Genomic DNA, 22,287 nt, shown 5'->3' with positions numbered 1-22,287 from the left:
CAGCCTGTAGTGCAATAAAATGTTCAGTTGGTAATTTACTAGCGTCTTTCATTTATTTATTTATATTTGGCTCTACATTTTGTATCGAGCACTTTCGCTTTCATGGTCTGCGTTAAATTCACCACTATTTATATATATATATATATATCAGCATTAAAAACATTTCATATCATTGGCTAGAGAAGAAGCTTGGAGGATACGTGTTCTGTACTTTGATATTGTCACTCAAAAGGCACCTTTGACGTTCCATACTTTTTAGAGGTTTGCTTTTACCACCACTTTGGTGGTACCCACATGTTATTCCATTTTATCTAGCAAAAGCGAGTGGTGTGGTGGTGGGTAAGGAAACGTGCTAGGCCTAGGCCTATTGTTATTGTCTTTTAAAATGACCATGTAGGCCTAGCCTAGGTGAATAATGTAAATTAGAGAATCTTACAAAATAAATTTTGAATAAGGTCATTGTAGGAAATGCATTAGTTGAATGAATGCTGTATTAAGCAGCCATTTATTAGGTTTAGTCTAGGCCTCCTCCTCGGCCCTCTCTATTAGTAGTATTGGTTGCAAAGCGCTGTGAAACTGCCTTACTTATACTTATAGCGCCCCATTTTTGTTCGCCGGAGTAATTTGGCCCGAGATGTGACCGAATCGGTCGCAAACCAATGTAAGCCGTGGATTAAAAAGGACTCCATTAAAAAAAAAGGAATTTTTACAACAACAAATGCTTTAGGCTAGCGTAGTCTAGAGGCCTACTATGTTACATGTATATTACTTTACTATTATGAGTTGAGGAGGCCTAGCTAGGCCTAGGCCTATTCAGTATTCTATATATTTCTACTACTACTATAACTAGCTAGGCCTAGCTAGACCCTCTAGCTTCCTGTACTGTAGGTAGGCCTAATACATTACTACTAACTAGGCCGTTTATTTTATAATTGATTTGTTAATTTAGTTGCTGTTTGAGCTGACAAACTCTAAGTGTATTCTTCAAGATGGATGAAGAACGTTTAGTTGAAGTGAGTAAATCTGAATTTATTATTTAGTAGGCCCCTATCAAAGATATTCTAAACATTGTTGGATTTAATTTAAATCTGAGATGCAATCACAGATTTAAATGCACTATTGAATTTCCTGTTTTGTACATACTGTATATGCTAATGTAAACCTGAGTTTCTTCCCCAAATCCAGATCAAGACAAACTCTCAATTGCCAAGTTCTGTACAGATATGTATTTACAATTATCTGATGTAATATTTTAATCTGAATTTGTTTTATTATAGGATCTGAAATTTAAGGAGATGTGTAAATTGCAGATATTTAATACTAACGTAGATGATGCTATTCCAAGTGAACGATATAATATTGTGGTTGCTTGCAACAAATATGGCTACCTTTACATTGGATACAACAAAGGTAAAGTACATTGTAACAATAATTATTATATCTGCAATATATTTAATTTGTGTAGTGTAGAGGTTGATACAGAATACCTTACAGTGATATTAGCTTCAACTAGAGGTTGATGCAGAACAGGGGATCACAAAGTGTTCCAACAAAATTACACTATATTTTTAGAATTGATTTAAAAGATAATTTGTTATTAGTTTAGGAGTTTATAACCAATCAACTGGGGCTATTGGCTGTGTGCCATTGTATCATCATTAAGATTTACATTAGCAGTTAAAATGTAAATCAATTTAAAACAATTCATCTTTAATCAAATCTTGTTTACAAATTATTTTTTTTATCCTCATATAGGATTGAAAATTGTGAAAACAGCAGAATTAACTCGATTGAATAGTACAGTTGACAAATCGAAAGAAACTGGTAAAATTAGATTGAAAATATCAATTAATAATTTAGCTTTTAGAAACTTAAAAAGAATTCATTCATTTATGAATTAAGCCGGTGTGTCCGAGTAACCAAAACAAGATGCCTACCACTGTCTTGGTTTAAGACAACGCTAAGCTGGTGTGTGAACAACCAATATTTTCCATCACGTCTTGCTAATTTTGTGTAAATTCTAATTTTATGTAAATGCTAAAAATACCAACAAAAGAATAATAGAATTGTTTTGCTCATTTACAGTGACAGACTACCCCCATGTTAAAATAATAGAATTGGTTCAATCATTCTACAGTGACAGACTACCCCCATGTTAAAATAATAGAATTGTTTTGATCATTTACAGTGACAGACTACCCCCATGTTAAAATAATAGAATTGGTTCAATCATTCTACAGTGACAGACTACCCCCATGTTAAAATAATAGAATTGTTTTGATCATTTACAGTGACAGACTACCCCCATGTTAAAATAATAGAATTGGTTCAATCATTCTACAGTGACAGACTACCCCCATGTTAAAATAATAGAATTGGTTCAATCATTCTACAGTGACAGACTACCCCCATGTTGATGTACAACTTGGCTACATGCCACATCATCTTGCTCTTAGTGCAGATAACCTCACTCTTGCTGTTTGCTATAAGAAGGATGCTGCCCTCATTATTGCCCTTTATGATGTCAGGTCATTGATCCAATTGGTAAGTTATCACATGTTATATGCAACTACCCTGGTGCACACAGAACACTGGTGAGAATCCTATTTTCCATAGTGGCAGACAAGTTGTGGAACCTGTTTATGTGAGCCTCATGTACCAGATTCCACAGAAAGAATAATTTTAAACAAGAAACCTCATAAAAGCTGACCATTTCACCATTAAGTCAGTGCTTAACTCTCTCTTTAAGACAATTTCAACTTCATTGTTTATACTTCAAAACAAAACATCAGTAAAGTTCCTTTTAAATGTTTGGAATCTGTATTTACCCTTCCATAGAAAATAATATACAAATAATGAATATTTTGGTGAAAGATGAAAATAGAATAAATTTGCAGTACTTGCACGCATATAACGGAATTGCACTCTCGATGACATTATTACGAGTGCGATAGTACAGTTATTTAACATCATATGGCCAACAATCCAATCAAATGACAAGGACATGGTGTGTTGTAAGACAATCTATACCATGTCTCTTTTGTCTCCATAGGGTACAAATGCTAAAGCATTGTCTACACAGATTTTGAGTCAGGGGTCAGACGTCTGGGTCACTGAACTTTGCTGGAATCCAACAAATTTGACGGTTCTTGCTACTTGTCTGTCAGATGGCAGCTTAATTCTGTGTGAAACATCTGCTGGAGTGAGAGTAGTTGCTAAGATACAGAAGGATAATGATTCTAGAGCCAGTAAGCTAATTTCAATCTATGTATTTACACATTAACAATTAAGAACTAGTATTGTTTAGCATTGGTGGTCTAATGGTTGGGTGTCAGCATTTCAAGCAGAAAGACCATTTTATAATACCTTTACTCAGATTCCTTCTGAATATTTTTAATAGACTTTTAACTTAATTTTTGTTTAAAGTGTGCTGGAGCCCTAAAGGTAAACAACTGGTTGTTGGTAAAGGAGATGGTAGCCTGGTACAGTATGATCTACAACTTACTGAGAAGAGACGTATTCAAAAGCCTTATACATTTGATGATAGAGTTACAGGTAAAATAGAGATAGCTAAATTACAGTGAGACATACTGTATTCAAAAGCCTTATACATCTCATGATAGAGTTACAGGTAAAATAGAGATAGCTGAATTACAGTGAGACATACTGTATTGAATTGAATTGAATTGAATTTATTTGGAAAATCATCATAAAAAATACATACAAAGCGATAACATAAATTACGGACATTACAAATAATACATTTATAAAAGACTTTCCAGGATAGCTCAAAAAGCTTATCAGCTTATTTCCATTGGGATCCTTTACAATCTAAAATAAACAAGAAATATTTCTTACAAAAAACGCCGCGTAACTTTTTGACTGGACAGTTGTAAGAACAGTCTTCATTAATCTAATATAATAGGTCGGCCAATCAAAACGCAAGTGAACAATTGGGACTTTACTTGTGATTTATGTCATTGGCCTGTCAGCACAGTCGTTTCTTTCTAGAATTAAACGCACAAACTTGTATTGGGAATAATGTATGTGGTTATTACTATCGCATTTAGGTATTGATAATAATAATAATATGGCTTTTGAATATATAATTACTGTCTGTAGAATAACATTTATACATTTTCGGTTCGCGATGAAAAGTTATATGAATGGATTTGTAATAGGTATTTATAATAATAGTACAGTATATGGGTTGTATTATTGCTAAGCTATCACCAAATCGCGTTATAACATTATTTCTCAGGGTTTTTTGCACCATTGCTCAATACCAAACGCGTATCGGTATTATAGTTTTTAATGAATCATTACATTAATAAAAATACCCAATTAAATCAATCGCGTCAGTCCAATTCCGACTAATGTTTCGATCACATAGTTCTGTGTCTACACTGTCCCAACTAGTTTAACAAAAAAAGTGTGATGTGCCCAAATATGGTAGTGATATGCCCGATTATCGTAGTGATATGACATCGTCATGTCTATATAATATGAGCACATCATATTTAGTTTGATAGTATAGATAGAGCTTAAGGATTATATTTAAAAAATGTTTTCTTACATTTTGAACGGAAGTATTTATTTGTTTATAAGCCCAATTTTCCAATCTTAATTTTAAATTTTGAAAAAAAGTATTTATTTGTTTATAAGCCCAATTTTCCAGTCTTAATTTTACATTTTGAAAAAAAAGTATTTTATTTGTTGATAAGCCCAATTGTGCAGTCTTATTTTAAATTTTGAACGAAAGTATTTATTTGTTGATAAGCCCAATTTTGCAGTCTTATTTTACATTTTAAATGAAAGTATTTATTTAGACTCTCGGGTCCGAGTTTGTGTAGACCAGACTTCCATGCACAGCCACATGTTAAGGTATATGAATCTCTTTATGATTTTAATATGGTTCGAAATGATATTACACAACAACGATTAGACAGCAACTGTGCAAGAGTCCAACTAATAAAATCGGAATGATCAATTAATTGAACATTTACAGCATAAGGCCCATACACTAGGACGATAACGATCGACGATAAATAGACAAATGTGCATTTTTAATACATAAACCAAAAGAAAAATAAACAATTCCTTTGATGAAAATTATATTTTCACACGTCCAATCAAATGACGTCATGATTAGTAAAACCAATAATATCGTGACAATACAGCGATTTTATTGTTTTTATTTATCATGACGTCATTTGATTGGAATTTGAAAAACATTATTTTTATCAAAGACAGCATAAATGATTATCCTATAGGTCTAGAACGAAAACCTTTCTAATTTCTTTTGGTTTATGTAAAAAAAATGCATGCTATATATTTATCGTCCGTCGTTATCGTCATAGTGTAATTGGGCCTTTATACAAAAAAATAAATTGATTACGAAGTTACATGTCATTTTCACCTATCACCAAAAAACTAACCTTTTCAACACTAATTAATTGTTACGAAGCCAATTTATATTATATATTTCATTAAAAATGAACTTTACGGTAAATGAAGAGTAAGTATCAGTTAATATGAATAATATAACTAGTAGGTCTATGAACTTGCGTCCAGACACAGAACTGTGACATTACTATCATAAATGTTGAAACCACTTATAAAACCTTTTTTTTAAAGAAAATATAATTGTGTTAGGAGAAGGCTAATAAACAAATAGATAATGTACAAACCTTTTTCTGGATTAATTAATGGAGCAGGCGTTCCTAATAATCTGCTGCTGCTACCTAGACTGATTGTTCACCTTCTGACGATAATTGATTGGACCCCCCACGGCATCTGATAACCAACAACAAATTTACGAGGACTGTTTCAATGATTTAATATCTGACGGCGTATTATTATAACATTGGCCTAGATTGACAGTCAAAAGAAAGTCATTGTAAATACCTCCCTTTATGTTGACAGAGCCAAAATAAAGTTTTGACCATTATCGAATGATTATTTGACAGTGACTTATTATAATACCGACCTGGTTCACAGCAAAAACGAAGTTATTATTTATTGATCAAGATTTTACAGATTTCCGTCTACATCTCAATAATACTGTATTATCAGCAAAGGCTTTCATATAGACTCTCTTCTCCCAGACGTTTTTTGGGTCCAGCAGCTACCTATAAATTATAGTCGAGTTTCCAAATTCACAAAACTGTCAGCCTTAGATACTAAGCTACCGCTATGAAACAGCTTATTAATGAATGTGTCCTCCTGGGACATAGCTGGCTAGAGCCGCGGTGCGAAAATATAAACATTACAAAGTATAGCATTCAAAAGCCTTATACATTTGATGATAGAGTTACAGGTAAAATAGAGATAGCTAAATTACAGTGAGACATACTGTATTCAAAAGCCTTATACATTTGATGATAGAGTTACAGGTAAAATAGAGATAGCTGAATTACAGTGAGACATACTGTATTCAAAAGCCATATACATTTCATTTGATAGAGTTACAGGTAAAATTTAGTTACTGTAAAACATTTTAGTAATTTTATTCATAAATTCATGTTGTCTCAGTGGTTAAAGACGCATTTCTAAATTTCTTCTAGTTGTTGATGTTTGTTGGCTGTCAACTTACAAGTTTATTGCGGCATATGCCGATACTGATGGTCGTCTACAACCAAATGTTGTTACTGTCTCAGCACCGGTAAGGACAAAAACTATTTTGTCAGTTTTTCATGTTTATTTATATAAACCGTTAATAGGATAGAAGACTGCCAACTGGTGCTAACCACAGTTTATTAGTTAAACTCTGGTGAGTGACAAGGTGGTATCCCCATACTTTGATTTAGAGCTGGCATGAACTTTCACTTTTTCCTTGATCTTTTTCACTTGTTGTCGGAGCACTTAAAAACTTTTTTTTTTGCGCTTTAGAAATTCAAAACCATCCAATGTGTGAAGTTAAGTAAATTAAGTATTACTCTATTCTTAACAAAAACATGTATTTATATTTTGCCTGATTCTTGCTATTAAATCTCTATTTTATATGTAGAAAGATGGAGATCCAATGTTTAACAATTTTGAGGATATTTGCATGGGTGAAGGAGAACGAAAAGGCCAATACTACCTCAAGTATATTGATAAATGGTAAGTTTGATATTATTTGATATTATAGTATTAGAATGTCCTTTTTAATACTTTACTGATATTTAGCAAGATTAAACTCTTACTTTCATGTTAATTTTACAGGGAAATATTGCTGGCAATGCAGAGTAATGGAGCTGACATGGGTCTTATGGGGAAACAACAAAAAAATCCAAACCAATGGGAGATTTGGAACGTGAATGACAATGCTAGATTGACACTACCGCTGAATGCTAACAACGATGATACATATCCACTAGGAATAGCATTGGATCTGACTTCAGAATTAAATCAGTCAGGTTAGTCAATAAAGAAACATATCCACTAGGAATAGCATTAGATCTGACATCAGAATTATATCAGTCAGGTTAATCAATAAAGAAACATATCCACTAGTAGGAATAGCATTGGATCTGACATCAGATTTAGTTCAATCAGGTTAGTTACAGTAATAAAGAAACATATCCACTAGGAATAGCATTAGATCTGACATCAGAATTATATCAGTCAGGTTAGTCAATACAGAAACATATCCACTAGGAATAGCATTGGATCTGACATCAGAATTATATCAGTCAGGTTAGTTACAGTAAAAAAGAAACATATCCACTAGGAATAGCATTAGATCTGACATCAGAATTATATCAGTCAGGTTAGTCAATACAGAAACATATCCACTAGGAATAGCATTAGATCTGACATCAGAATTAAATCAGTCAGGTTAGTCAATACAGAAACATATCCACTAGGAATAGCATTGGATCTGACATCAGAATTAGTTCAATCAGGTTAGTTACAGTAAAAAAGAAACATATCCACTAGGAATAGCATTAGATCTGACATCAGAATTATATCAGTCAGGTTAGTCAATACAGAAACATATCCACTAGGAATAGCATTGGATCTGACATCAGAATTAGATCAGTCAGGTTAGTCAATAAAGAAACATATCCACTAGGAATAGCATTGGATCTGACATCAGAATTAGTTCAATCAGGTTAGTTACAGTAAAAAAGAAACATATCCACTAGGAATAGCATTGGATCTGACATCAGAATTATATCAGTCAGGTTAGTCAATAAAGAAACATATCCACTAGGAATAGCATTGGATCTGACATCAGAATTATATCAGTCAGGTTAGTCAATAAAGAAACATATCCACTAGGAATAGCATTGGATCTGACATCAGAATTAGATCAGTCAGGTTAGTAATAAAGAAACATATCCACAAGGAATAGCATTGGATCTGACATCAGAATTATATCAGTCAGGTTAGTAATAAAGAAACATATCCACTAGGAATAGCATTAGATCTGACATCAGAATTAGATCAGTCAGGTTAGTAATAAAGAAACATATCCACTAGGAATAGCATTGGATCTGACATCAGAATTATATCAGTCAGGTTAGTAATAAAGAAACATATCCACTAGGAATAGCATTGGATCTGACATCGGAATTAGATCAGTCAGGTTAGCAATAAAGAAACATATCCACTAGGAATAGCATTGGATCTGACATCAGAATTATACCAGTCAGGTTAGTAATAAAGAAACATATCCACTAGGAATAGCATTGGATCTGACATCAGAATTATATCAGTCAGGTTAGTAATAAAGAAACATATCCACTAGGAATAGCATTGGATCTGACATCAGAATTAGATCAGTCAGGTTAGTCAATAAAGAAACATATCCACTAGGAATAGCATTAGATCTGACATCAGAATTAGATCAGTCAGGTTAGTTACAGTAAAGAAACATATCCACTAGGAATAGCATTAGATCTGACATCAGAATTAGATCAGTCAGGTTAGTTACAGTAAAGAAACATATCCACTAGGAATAGCATTGGATCTGACATCAGAATTATATCAGTCAGGTTAGTAATAAAGAAACATATCCACTGGGAATAGCATTGGATCTGACATCAGAATTAGATCAGTCAGGTTAGTCAATAAATAACTAAAATTAAGAAGAAGCTGATTCAAAACAAAAACATAAAAATCACCAGAAGTTCAAGCAGGTTTTTAACAGGAGCCAATAAGCATTAGTCTCTCATCTTTTGATGTAAATTAAAACAAATGTGATTAGAACGGAAATGCTCATCTTTAAATGAGAGCCAATGTGGTTAATCTTTAAAAGCAGCCTCTCTCAAAACCTTGAAAACGTTTTCTCTAAAGAACCTCATCTTGAAAAAATGGCTAGAACATTTGATTTTCTAGTATTATTCTTTTTGGTTTAGGTGGGCGACCTGCTCCAATAGTCATCACTTTGTCAACAGAGGGTAAACTCTGCCCGTTTTACATGTTATACGACACAGAATGTCCAGTTATAACCGCACCTCCTGTAGCTTTTCCACCAGGTCAAAGACAACCATCAGGTAAGTTATGAGAAAAGTCTATTATGAAAAATTGGGCTCAATTGGGAACGTGACTAATTAATTGTGTTTTCACATGGTTTGTAAATGACAACCTTTTGGACTTAGTTACATGAAAAAGTTACCCTTGTATTATTTTATCTTAAACATCTATGGCCTTTGTTTAAGATCACTTTGAATTTCATGAGATTTCAGGCAATACTATTTACTTCTATGACATCCCTTTTTAAATTTTTGACCTGTTTTGGTTTTCTGAAAGGTTCTGGAGGAGGTGATGCTGTGGTTCCAAGTATGCCAGCTTCAGTAGCTTCTAAACAAATTCAAAGTGCTTCTTCCATTGGAGGTGGTCATGCACAGACAAGTGTACCAAATACAGCATCTATCCAGAGCATGAGTTCATCTACAGCTCCTGTTGCCAGCTTCTCTTTTACCACTCCTACTGCAACCTCTGCTGCAGGTTTATCATTTGGTGCAAAGCCAACAAGCGTGCCATTTGGTCAACCATCTGGTAGTAATTCTGGTGGATTTTCTTTCACTTCAAAGACAGCCCCAGCCTCTGGGCATCCGCAAGCAACTGGAATGACAGGATTTTCATTTGGACAATCATCAACAGCATCTTCTAGCAGTCCATTCTCTTTTGCTCCCAAGTCAACCACGTCATCAAGCAATGTCTCATTAGCTGGTTCTACACCTCCAGTTTCAAACCCTGGAAGTATGTTCTCTAGTCAGTCCAAAGGTGCCTTTACACCACCAGCAGTAACCACTCAGTTACAGACTGCTGGAGCTCAATCTGCAGCCATAAGCCAATCAACATTCTCTCTCTCTGGTGCTTCATCATCATTCTCCTTCTCTGCACCTAAGCCCCCACCACAGGCAGAACCAGTATCCGCTTTCTCACAACCAGCAACGAAGCCAACTGGATTCTCATTTATATCTGCTGCAGGTTCCGAGTCAACTAGTTTTGGCCAACTCACAAAACCTACTGCTCCAGGTAGGTAACTTCATATCATATTTAACTTGCCTGACACCAATGGTTGAGTTTAACAGTTCTTATTATCTCATCTATTTAATTCATGATTTTAACCTGTTATTCATTATTCTCACCATTAGGCTTACAGACACAATCCGGTGCTTCCGTCAATGTCATCAAGCCTGTGGCAGAAGTAGCATCCATTCCAGGTCAGGGAGCTCGAGCTAAGACTGTTCCTCAACTTGGAGTCCAGCAGACCCGGGCTAAGGCATTCAGTACACCACAAGATCATGCAGCACCAGCTACACCTGTATCTCAATTCACTGTTCCTGTTGTAACCACACCACAACCTACTAAACCCAGTGTTGTACAAGCTACAAATATTAAGCAGGGAGCAGCTACAGAGACCCTACAGACAACTCAAACAAGTCCAGGATCTGAAAAATTGCAATCAGTTTTCTCAGCAAAAATTAAAGAAGAGGTAATCAAGAAGGAAGACAGTATTAGGACTTTTTTTCGGAATTATTTATACAACTATTTTTCTTATAATTTTTGTCATGCATGTGACATTTCTTATGTATGTGAATTTTTTTAAAATAATTTAATGACAAACGAAAGAAAATAAAAAAAGAATTCAGATGGTTGGGCTTTAAACAGTAAAGTATAATACTTACTTATATCACCATTTTTATATTTTATTTTTAAAGATGGAGCTGTTTAGTCGAGAGTTAAAATCTCTTAGGCAACGCTCTACAGCAGGAAACTATGTGATTGGTACAGAAAATGAGAAGAAGTACTTGCGTGCGTCCATCGACAAACTTACTGAATTCAGACAAGAAAGTGTCGAAGTAACCAAGGTAAACCAATCATTTTGTATTTATTTGTCTTGTGATTTATAATAGCAGTCTTTAATTTAATTTCTGTATATTTTGTGGAATTGTGTTCAATACAAAATGGAGAGCACACTATACAGTAGTACCTCTATTAAAGGGTTATTTTTGGGTCCTAACAAAGTGTCCACTTAATAGGAGTGTTCTTTACATTATACATCTGATCATATTATCATAATAATGTCAGAAACATTATTTTGGTAAATTTTTCAGTCAATTAACGAAGACATTCATCATCTTAAAAGTGATACATTGAACGCATTCTCGTTAATTGAAGAAGTGAAGTTACGTGAACAAAGAAACAACGACCCACGATATGTATACTTTCTTAAAGCCCGCTCTCTTGATCCAGCCACTCTTAAGAAGATGCAAGAGATACGTAGTAAACATCATAACTTAGAGGTCGGCTTAAAGGATGTGAACGCCTGCCTCGATGCAGCGTGGGAAGAGCAGCAACTTTCACGAGGGCGCAAGAAACGGTTGGACATCATTTCAATTCAATAATTCATCAACATTCACTTTTTGATAGATATTCACAAATAACATTTTTCGTTTTATTATTTATTTATTTTATTTATACTGGGTGACTCATCAGTCAGAGAATGGTGTCCCAGAGGGCCGAGTTATGATCAGTGGCTGTGATGTACTTGTTCATGTGGTTCATGTACGTTTTGAAAGATTAGGAAAGACTATGTTCAGAGAAAATTTTAACAATTTTATCAGAAAATGTTACATTTCAGACTGTACGGTTTGTCTTCATAGCATAGTTTTTTCAGTCATTTGCCTAAGTTGAAATATACTAATATTGCCGTACTATGCTGGAATATTTATAACAAGGATGAAATATAAGTAGCATGCTATGGCATGTTTACTGCCCTTGGAATTAGGTGGTTAAAACGTCTTTACTTACTGTATCTTATTTCATTATAGAGTAATGAAATCACCGACTTTAGATGCTGTGTACCAAACTCTTAGCAATCACCACAATATCATAAGTAACTTACAAGAACAGCTCAAGGTGGTGAAGCAAAGATTACGAGAAGCTCAATCCTATGACATCAGTGCTTGGCCTAGCCCTCAAACACCTGTACCTGAAGCCTCACAGTAAGTATCCATCTGACACCTTCACTGAAAGCAACACAGTAAGTTCCATATTCATCAGTGCTTGGCCTAGCCCTCAGACACCTGTACCTAAAGCCTCACAGTAAGTATCCTTCTGACACCTTCACTGAAAGCAACACAGTAAGTTCCATATTTATCAGTGCTTGGCCTAGCCCTCAGACACCTGTACCTAAAGCCTCACAGTAAGTATCCATCTGACACCTTCACTGAAAGCAACACAGTAAGTTCCATATTCATTTGCTATATTTACTTTTTTATTGTACTGCCACTCTTAGTGATCCTAAATACACTTTAATAAATATAAACGATAATTGTATATTATGCATACTAAAAAAAGAGTGTTTATTTACTAATTTAACATTTTCTAAATAACTTATATTTGTATCCATTTATTAAAGGGATGTTGAAATGTCTTCTGTTACCAAGTCAATGAGCAGAACCAGGATTAGTGATCAAGTGCAGCACACCCCAATATCGGCCAAGAAAATGTCACAAATTAAAGATCTCTTGTCACAAAGAAGCAGTACACCAATCAGATCAGTTAAAAAAAGTAATTATTATTTTGCTAGTCTATCATTTCTTGCTCCTTGGAAATGTCCAGGGAATTATATGTCTTAAAATTACCAAATATAAACTTTAATCTGATGATTTACTTCTGTAGGTAACCTTTCACAAACGATCCGGTTTTCAAACAGTCCGCTGGTTCAAGAGGCTGAACAGATGTCTGCTAGACCGTTGAATCTAGCCAGAGAACTTGATATTGTGGATGGCAACAAACCAAGTCGAGTACAGTCATCTTCTCAACCAGCTAAGGTGGAACAAAAGCAGCAGTCCAGGCAGTCAGTTGGTAAAGGTTTATGATTATACTGAATCACCCAGTGGTGAATCCAGTGGCTATCTTCACCATTCACACTTAGGTTAAGATAAACACCTTAAACTAGGGCAGTCAGTTGGTAAAGGTTTATGAATATTATTATACTGCATCACCCAGTGGTGAATCCAGTGGCTATCTTCACCATTCACACTTAGGTTAAAAAGATAAACACCTTAAAACTATAATCACACTTGTTCTGTATCACGGAACAAATTATAATTTGCTTTATAGCTAATGCAGCTGTAAGAGAGGAATTACCCAAACCAAAACCTATGGCTCAACCGCCACCAACATCACCAGCACTCAAAACCACCTCTGGTAAGACAACTGTTGAGTGGGGTGCGTCAACCAAAGGTAAGCTGACACCAAGCCAAGCTGCCGGAGTGGCAGCAGTCAACCGTTTGAACAGCCAGCAAATGGCAGAAGCAGTGATGATCAGTCAGACGACTCCAGCTCAAAAGGATCTACCACCAGTTGTGAATATCGGTAAATTAGACAGCATGAAAGAATCGATGCCACCACCAGTAACTTTTGCTCCTGTAGGAAGGTACTTTATTTACTTAGCATCAAACTACTCAAATAAATAAAAACCATCAACCTCTTAATACCAGACACCCTTTGCTAATACAATAGTTCTGCCATTTCAGATGTGTTTTTAATGGACCCCAAGAAAATCTGTTTTTGAGAGTTTTAGGGTTTTTTGAGAGTTCTTTTATCAGGAGAGTCAACTGTAATCAATTTTCTATTGTTATATTACAGCTCTGTAAATGCAGGTACTGCCAAAGTTTTGAATGATGTCATTGCAGAAATGGCCATGGCAAGTGGTAAAACAACTCAGCAATTTACGCGAGGTCCAAAGGTTAGTTAAATTGTGCTAATCTTTTCACATTAATCTTTAAAAATGTTTTATAAATGAACTAACCTGCATTTTAATTTGTCTTAAAGAGTCCTGCTGCTCAGCTCTCACCAGCAAGTTTGCCAAAATCTCTTGAAAATCTGGCCAAACCACAACCAACAAGTGTTGCTTCAGTTGGCCTTCATCCCAACATCTCTGCACCAATGGCATCGTCTGCTAAAGCATTTACCATCAAACCAGATGCATCTGCATTCAGTCTGACATCGCCTGCATCAAGTCAAGCAGCATCTATAAAAACAGCTGTCACACAATCTGTGAAAACCACACTAACTGGATCAACTACAAATCCTAGCGCATCTTCTTCCTCTGGTCCTTCAAGCTTCCCCAGCTTTGGCTTCAGTTCAGTCTCATCTGGTTTTGGTAATAACAAAGGTGCTTCATCTCCTCAAACTGGTTTTAACTTTGGTGCTTCGGTTGAAGCTGCTGCCTTACCATCCACTAAAACAACTGCTTCTGTTGCTAATACAGGATTCAGTTTTTCCAAGCCTTTGGGTCAGCAAACAGCAGCTACATCGTCTGCCTCATTAGCATCAGGATCTACTTCAGGATTCTCATTTGGGAGCTTAGCAACATCAACCAGTATTGCAACCACTACACCCGCAAGCTCTTTTTCTTTTGGAGCGCCTGCACCCAGTTCATCATCTTCACTTGGTTTCAGTTTTAATAAACCAAGCAATTCTGGTTCTCCATTTGGTGATGCTTCAAATCAAAAACCATCTACTCCACTCTCTTCAACAAGTCTTTCTAAAGAAGAGGTACCGAAGTCGGCCATTGCTTCAACTGGAAAGACAACTGCAGCTGGATCAGCATTGTCAGTAGATGCCAAGGCTCAAGAGCTACATTTTCCACATCAAGAGAGTAGTCCAACTCAAGGTAAGTGCAATCAAGACATACTAGAGATTACATCATATGTTGTATTTACTTTGCTTAGCCTAATCTAAAGTGGCCACCCCCTAAAAAATATGATTCAGTGGCTTCAGCACTTGATAATCCTCCACCCCCATGATTAAAATTCATGGATCTTATAAATTATTCATACATGCTTTGCCCTGATTATCTTTTTCTTTAGTTGTAAACACAAAGGGAGATATCCAGAAAACATCAGCAGTTCGAGCATCAACAGCGCCAACAGGTATCTAATAAACTTATTTTGTATTACAGAAAAATAATACAATAAAAGAATAATATTTCAAAATATTTATAGAAATCTATATAAAACTATATACAATTAAGACATTGAAATGTGTTATTAATTACTTTTATGATAGGGGCAAAAGATATTGCTGCATCTTCGGTGGCACCAACATCAGAAAGCCAGTCAAGTAGCAAGAGTCTTATGGGTTTGTTGGCAGCTGATGACGAGCCAACACCAACTACATCTTCAACGTCATCGTTCAGCTTCACAGCAAGTAGTTCAACAAGTGGTTTCTCATTCGGAAAGCCAACTGCCGCATCCTCTGCCAATCTGTCTGCTTCATCAGCACCCAGCACGACACCACCTTTCAGCTTCACTCCAACAAGTGGATTTGCATTTGGAAAACCTTCTGACAGTACCATTGCCACAGCTACTACTGCTTCTTCCACTATGAGTGCAGGTTTTAGTTTTGTGCAGGCAGCAACCTCTTCTACAACTAGCTCGACAGCTATTACTGCAGCACCAACAACAGGTTTTAGTTTTGGACAGGTAGGGTCATCTACTGCTGCTACTAGTACAGCTAGTGCAGCACCAACCACTTTAGCAACTGGTATTGGTTTTGGACAGGTAGCGTCATCTACTGCTGCTACTACTACTGGTGCTGTAACAACACCGTCAGCAACTGGTTTTGGTTTTGGACAGGTTGGCCCATCTGCTGCCGCTACTACAACTGGTGCTGTGCCAACCACTTCAGCAACTGGTTTTGGACAGGCTGGGTCATCTGCTGCCACTACTACTACTGGTGCAGCACTAACCAGTTCAGCAACTGGTTTTGGTTTTGGACAGGTTGGCTCATCTACTGCCGCTACTACTACTGGTGCCGTACCAACCACACCAAGTTCTGGATCTTTGTTTGGACAAACTTCATCTGCGTTTGGTTCAGTAACGTTTGGAAACAAAGCAAACACTGGTAGCTCCTTTGGTTCTACTTCTCTGTTTGGAAGCAGCACAGGTGGTACTGACGATTGTGGTACCGGAAAGCCAGCCTCTTCAGGATTTTCTTTCTCATCTGCCTCAGGTGACTATGTTTACTCATAATAATTTACCATAGGTGAGCAATGTTTTTGACATTGTTGTTCTTTGGAGCTCATTCTTCATTCAGACCTAAATGAAAATGTCGTTGCCTAGACCTAGAAGCCACCAACACTGTTGAGGGAGCTTGTCGCAATGAATTTTAATGTGACATAACTAGTTCTTATTATGTCTTAGGTCATCACAAACAGGAAGCTCCCAAATGATTTTATAGACCACAGAGTGTTGTGTGTGCCAACCAGGTTTCAGATATCTTTTTACATTATTTTAAGCTATGTTGTTTATTATCCATAACATTATAGATGCTTCTAAAAATGTGAGTTTACCCTTCGGACAAAGCACTTCTCAAGCCTCAGCGTTTGGTCAGAATCCATCATTTGGATCGGCTCAACAAAGCTCAAGCAACGACAGTCCATTTGGAGCCAGCAGCAGTGGTGGTAATCTTTTTACTTTTATTTTGCATTTCATCAAAGACAATTATTCATGCATAGTTTGAATTATAAGGCATATAAATAATATTATGTTTTATTTACAGGTATGTTTTCAGGTCTTGGTGGTAAACCAAACCCAGAAAATGCAAAGGTGAATCCTTTTGGTGTTGCCAAATCAGATTCCACACCTGCTTTTGGAGGTAAATTATTCGTTGAAAGCGATTGCATTGCTAAAATTGTTCGTTCATGCATAAACAATACTTAATACAACAGTAATCCCCCAATGCAGCATTTCTAATATCAAGAATGGTAGTATCTATATAAGGTTAAAATTAAGATTATACACAAGTGTTTCTAGAGTTTTGATATTGTTAAAGATATTTTAATTAGTCTACTTGATATACTAAACTGGACGTATACAAATTCTTTTTATGCGCATGTCTGGGTTAATATCTTTCATAGTTTACATATTCATTTTTCTAGGTTCATCATTGTTTGGCAAACAAAAAGATACTAAATTTGGTGGTACTGACGAAGCAGGAGGTATGTAAACGTTTACTATGTATTTTTACCTTGTTGCCATATTTTACAAACATTGTTTTCATATGTGTCATTATAATACTATTATTATTATTTAGCACCAATATAACATGTTGAACATCGATCAATGACATTAATACAATCCATTAGCATCATAATCATTATCATTGCTACCAACATTATCATTTTCATCACTATCATTGTTACATCGTCATCATCATTATTCTGAGCATCAATGTTACATTGTTGTCATATCATTACAATAATCATTAACACTATTAATTTATTTTGATTATTTGTTGTTATCAGCTTTTGGTTCACAAGGTCCATTTAGCAGTAACACCAGTGGATTTGGTTTTGGACAGGCAACTTGTAAGTACAGAGAATTAAGTGTAGGCACAAAATGTACTTTACTCAAATTTTGCAACCTTTAAAGATTCATTTTTTCTAGGTTTTATTCTTTTTTAGTCTCTAGTTTTAGTCTAGGTCCAGTTTCTGATATACAATTCATTTTCAGTATATCACCAGGCGGTTTAAATTTTTGCTGTGCCTGTAAATGATCTGACCCTTTAGGAAGAAGGATGTTTTGAAAATTCCACTCAGACAGCACCATAACCATGATAGAATGGTGTTATATAAATGGAAAAATCAATTGATTGATCTTATCTCTAATTGCTGCAACAATGTTGTACTAGTTGCAATTAGAGCCATCTTTAATATGTAGCCCTGTCGCAGCCAAAGAAAGAGCCTTTAATGTTCTCTATTGTAACATCTTTGTGTTTAGTAGTAGCCATTACATAACCATATTACACATTATTACAGCCCCAGTGAAAGGTGCTAGTGGATTTGGAAATCCCCCAAGTTTTGGGTCTACTGCCTTTGGAGGTTCTTCGTTTGGAAGTACTCCTTCATTCTCAAGTCCAATTGGAGCATCAACATTCGGCTCTACAAGTGGTGGCTTCAGTGCGTAAGTAAAAATTCATCATTTTGTGTAAAGTTGTTCTTCTTTGTGTTCATTTTTCCATGGCCATAATAACAAATATGATGTTGATCATCTTTTTGCGTGTCAATATTATTTCCATTGTGTTCAAATTATATTTTTATTGTGTTCAAATTATATTTTTGTTAAGTTGAACTGAACATGTCAATCTTTAGAAATATACTTCTTGTAAAGAATATGCAAAGATAAAAACATGATGCAACTGCTGATGAAAATGAATGTAAAGTAATGAAAGAAATTATTAGTAAAGTTTTCTCACAATCAATGACTTTATACAATGTATTTTTAATATTTAAATTGGAGCCATACAGTAGATCTCACCTCAAACCCCATGTGTAATTGTCACCTAATTTGATCACATGGTAACAACAGTAATAATAAAGGTACTTACTACAATGGATAACAATTGTTGAGTACTTAATGTTTATTATACAATTTAAAAAAAAAGAGTTTTGCTGTCTTTTTGTCAGATTTGCAAGTAATGATTCGGTTGGCTTTGGTAACATAGCAAACCAAGGAACAGCAAGTTTTGCAGCTATGAGCTCTAACAACCAGCCTTCAGCATTTGGTGCTGGTTTTGGTCAACAGAATCAAACACCTGCTTTTGGTGCTTCTAGTAAGTGTACATGCCTATTTATCAACATTTTAAAATACAAAGAAAAGAGGTGTCTAGTTCTATTTATATATTACTGTAATATATTAATTTATTTTGATGTTTATTTCTTTAACAAGATGCTTTTGGTGCTCCCGCTACTAGTCCATTTGGTGGTGGCGGTGGTGGCAGTCCATTTGGTGGTGGAGGTGGAGGTGGTGGCGGTGGCAGTCCATTTGGAAACAACACTCAAGGAAGCTCGTAAGTCAATTGTTAATCTTCATTTTCTTTAATTGTTATCTTTTTCAATTGAAAGAATAGATATTGAATTGAAGTAATAGTTTTAGTGGTTGTAATTAAAACGATTATAATTAGGAGATGTTGTTTTTCTATATCAATTAAAATGTTATATAAATAGTATTTCAACAAATTAATATTTGTAAATAATTAATTGTATTTTTCTGCAGACCTTCTTTCTCTGGATGGAGATAAACCAGTCTTCATTAACATCTGGATTCAGCACATCAGATTTTTAAATTCATCAGTGTTGTGATAGTTCCTCAAGCAGACCAACTTGTAAGGCAAGGATTTCAAATACTAATTCCAACTACATGTTTAACTTGATTTTGTTGAGTTTTTACTAACAAATTCTCAAAATAATTTCATTAAACAAGAACTTTATTTTGTTAGTGTTTGTTGCGAGAAATTAATTGCACAGAACAAATATTAATATATCAGTGTTTTTACAGTATTAGACAGCAGTTGTTTCATTAAATTTTTACTAGAAAACATATTTCATAATTAAGAACAATGGCGTCGGTATGTTATAATTTCTCTAATGAACCACAAAAAATCGCCGACAGGAAATATGATTTATAAACATTTATTTTGGAACAGTTTGATTTTTTTGTTTGTTTTAAACACAAGAATAAAAATAGACAATATGTTTTATATATTTAGCATAACATTTGATTAATAAAATAATAATATTTGGATATAAATAATTGAAATTGCATAAAAAATTTAAGTGTATGTTGAGCTAAATTAACGCTACAAAAACAATACAAGATGCTACTTTGATTCCTCTTTAAAAAGCATGTGTACCTATATTAGCTTATTCCTAAATAACAACTACAGTTATAGTAACAGATTTTCTCAATTTTAAATCATGCCCAAACAACATAACATTTGTTAGTTGTCAAAATCCATTAAATATTGAATTAAATGTTAAGGTATAATAGCAATATATGTCTCTCTGTTGTGTTATTTACCAATAAACTATGGCTGAAAAAAGTTGAATTCAAGTACTGTAAATAACTGGAAAAGTGCCACAGCGGTGTTAAAAATAATTTAATACAAAACATATCATTTTAAAATGCATTACTATAGAGAAAGCACACGTGTAGATTTTACTTGTATAGTGTTGGATGAAACATTGATTTTATTTATTTATTCCAAATACACCTCTTGAAGAAAAAGCATTATCTACATTAATTTAAAAAGTACATAAAATGTTTTAATAACAATTTTCAAATACTCTCTAAATCAGACACTGAGGATGGTGAAGGACAGAGACACGTGAAGGAAAGTTGTTAAATATGTTGCCTGACATCCCCTAAACAGCTAAGGCCAAAGTAAACCTAAGTAGTCTAAATCATCAAAAATAATGATCAAAATAACAAATATTTTTGAAATATGAAAAAATAAAATAATAAAGATATAAAGTCTATTGAATCGTTATAAAGTAAAAGATGAAGACAATATTTAAAATTTTAAACTGTAGGTTTTAGTATTACAGATTAAATTAAACCAATTTTTGTTCAGCTTGCAAATTGTCTTGAGATTTTGCAAATGTCATAATTCAGTTATGTCCTTGGCCAAAGGAACTGCAGTTGTTGAAACTGTTAGAATGTGAGGAATTATCCATGTCACTGAGATTCAACAATTTCAATACAAAAAATGGTTAGTTTGCATTCAATAAAATATAACACAATAAAATTGTATACATTTAAAGTACCCACAGTAGCTAAAATCTGATACATCATTTTATAATAATTGTACTTCTCTCCTCATCTAAAACCAATTTTCCACTAGGCGAATTTGTTTGCGTGAATCCAACGTTTCACAGAGAAGAGCGAATAGCTGTGATTTTCATGTGCGCATGAACGCATCATAGCTCATTTCCTGAGCTCTGATTGGTTGTGCAGTTCAATTCAAACTAACAATTTCGCTGAAGTGAAAAACTCAAGAAACGCTGACGCTTTTGATTCGCACAAACAAATTAAAATATGTTTTAATTTGCTTTTCTTCTATTTTAACAACTGTGTTTTTATTTTCTGCACCCTCTTCAAACAATTGTGGTTACATTTCTCATCTTCTTTTACTTGAACACACATTTAAACAAAAAGTGTTGTTGGATTTCTATATTTAAATCTATTCTATTTCCCTATAACTAAAAAATCTATTCTATATCCCAACCTTCTTCCATTTTAAACTGATTTTGAGAAGAAATCAGTTTTATTCTACTACCCCATCTCTTTTTTTTGTATGTGATTTTTTTTTCGCATCTTGACAGTCTTCTTTCTTAACATTCAATTTATTAGAAAACATTTCAAAGTGAAAACATTTATGTGTGGCTTGGCGTAACAGGTTCTTAGTTATCAAGTTATACAATCTATAGCTGATACAGCTGTGGCTAATTACTTACACTTAGACATCACTGCAACATACAATTACATATTCTTACTGGTGTATACAATATTACATAACATTTTTTAAATTATTGTTTTAGGTGTCTTTAATTATTTTATTAATTATAGTCATAATAGTTTTCTAAAACTTTCCCAAAATTATTTTATATTTTTTAAAAATATATTATGATCAGTCATTTCAGACCAGCCCAAATATGTGTCATGTTTTGGCAATGTTTACTTATTCTTATTTTTGTATGCCATTTGTAGTCCAACTTGCATCATGGGAAACTGTAGCTGACCTTAAGAGGTCATACAACACTTGTAAACAAAGCTCAGCTGATTTTTGTATCTCAGCACATGATGATTGTAACAAGTGAAAATAGAATTGAAAAGTTTTGCACAGTTTCAGATGTTTATTAGATAGTCAGAAGATGAATCATACTATAATGAACAGTTTTTAAATGGTTTGTGCCCAAAAGCATTTTTTTACCACCTAATGTTTTGAATAACACTTGTATGCAAATCATTTCCAAACTAATGTAATCAATAT

The 22,287-nt window shown here is 34.5% G+C and overlaps 1 protein-coding gene across 1 annotated transcript; it reads left to right on the top strand.

Moving 5' to 3' along the window:
- The first annotated feature begins 620 nt into the window (after nucleotides 1-620).
- Nucleotides 621-20,436, top strand: LOC140047379 (uncharacterized). Its single transcript, XM_072092376.1, has 31 exons — nucleotides 621-661; nucleotides 950-1,013; nucleotides 1,278-1,410; nucleotides 1,756-1,824; nucleotides 2,396-2,544; nucleotides 3,053-3,248; nucleotides 3,427-3,555; nucleotides 6,567-6,664; nucleotides 7,010-7,104; nucleotides 7,207-7,400; nucleotides 9,348-9,485; nucleotides 9,742-10,473; nucleotides 10,593-10,933; nucleotides 11,160-11,309; nucleotides 11,556-11,821; nucleotides 12,273-12,446; nucleotides 12,863-13,014; nucleotides 13,126-13,311; nucleotides 13,570-13,885; nucleotides 14,098-14,197; nucleotides 14,284-15,127; nucleotides 15,324-15,386; nucleotides 15,523-16,467; nucleotides 16,784-16,918; nucleotides 17,017-17,112; nucleotides 17,396-17,455; nucleotides 17,762-17,824; nucleotides 18,275-18,419; nucleotides 18,923-19,068; nucleotides 19,185-19,305; nucleotides 19,512-20,436. Exons 2-31 carry the CDS (start codon nucleotides 990-992, stop codon nucleotides 19,534-19,536), a joined length of 6,285 nt encoding a protein of 2,094 aa, XP_071948477.1. The 5' UTR covers nucleotides 621-661; nucleotides 950-989; the 3' UTR covers nucleotides 19,537-20,436.
- The last annotated feature ends 1,851 nt before the right edge of the window (nucleotides 20,437-22,287 follow it).

The sequence above is a fragment of the Antedon mediterranea genome, chromosome 4, assembly GCF_964355755.1.
Source record: "Antedon mediterranea chromosome 4, ecAntMedi1.1, whole genome shotgun sequence".
Lineage (NCBI taxonomy): Eukaryota > Metazoa > Echinodermata > Crinoidea > Comatulida > Antedonidae > Antedon > Antedon mediterranea.
The sequence above is the reverse complement of the archived record's forward strand: the minus strand, read 5'-3'. Positions and strand labels throughout refer to the sequence as shown.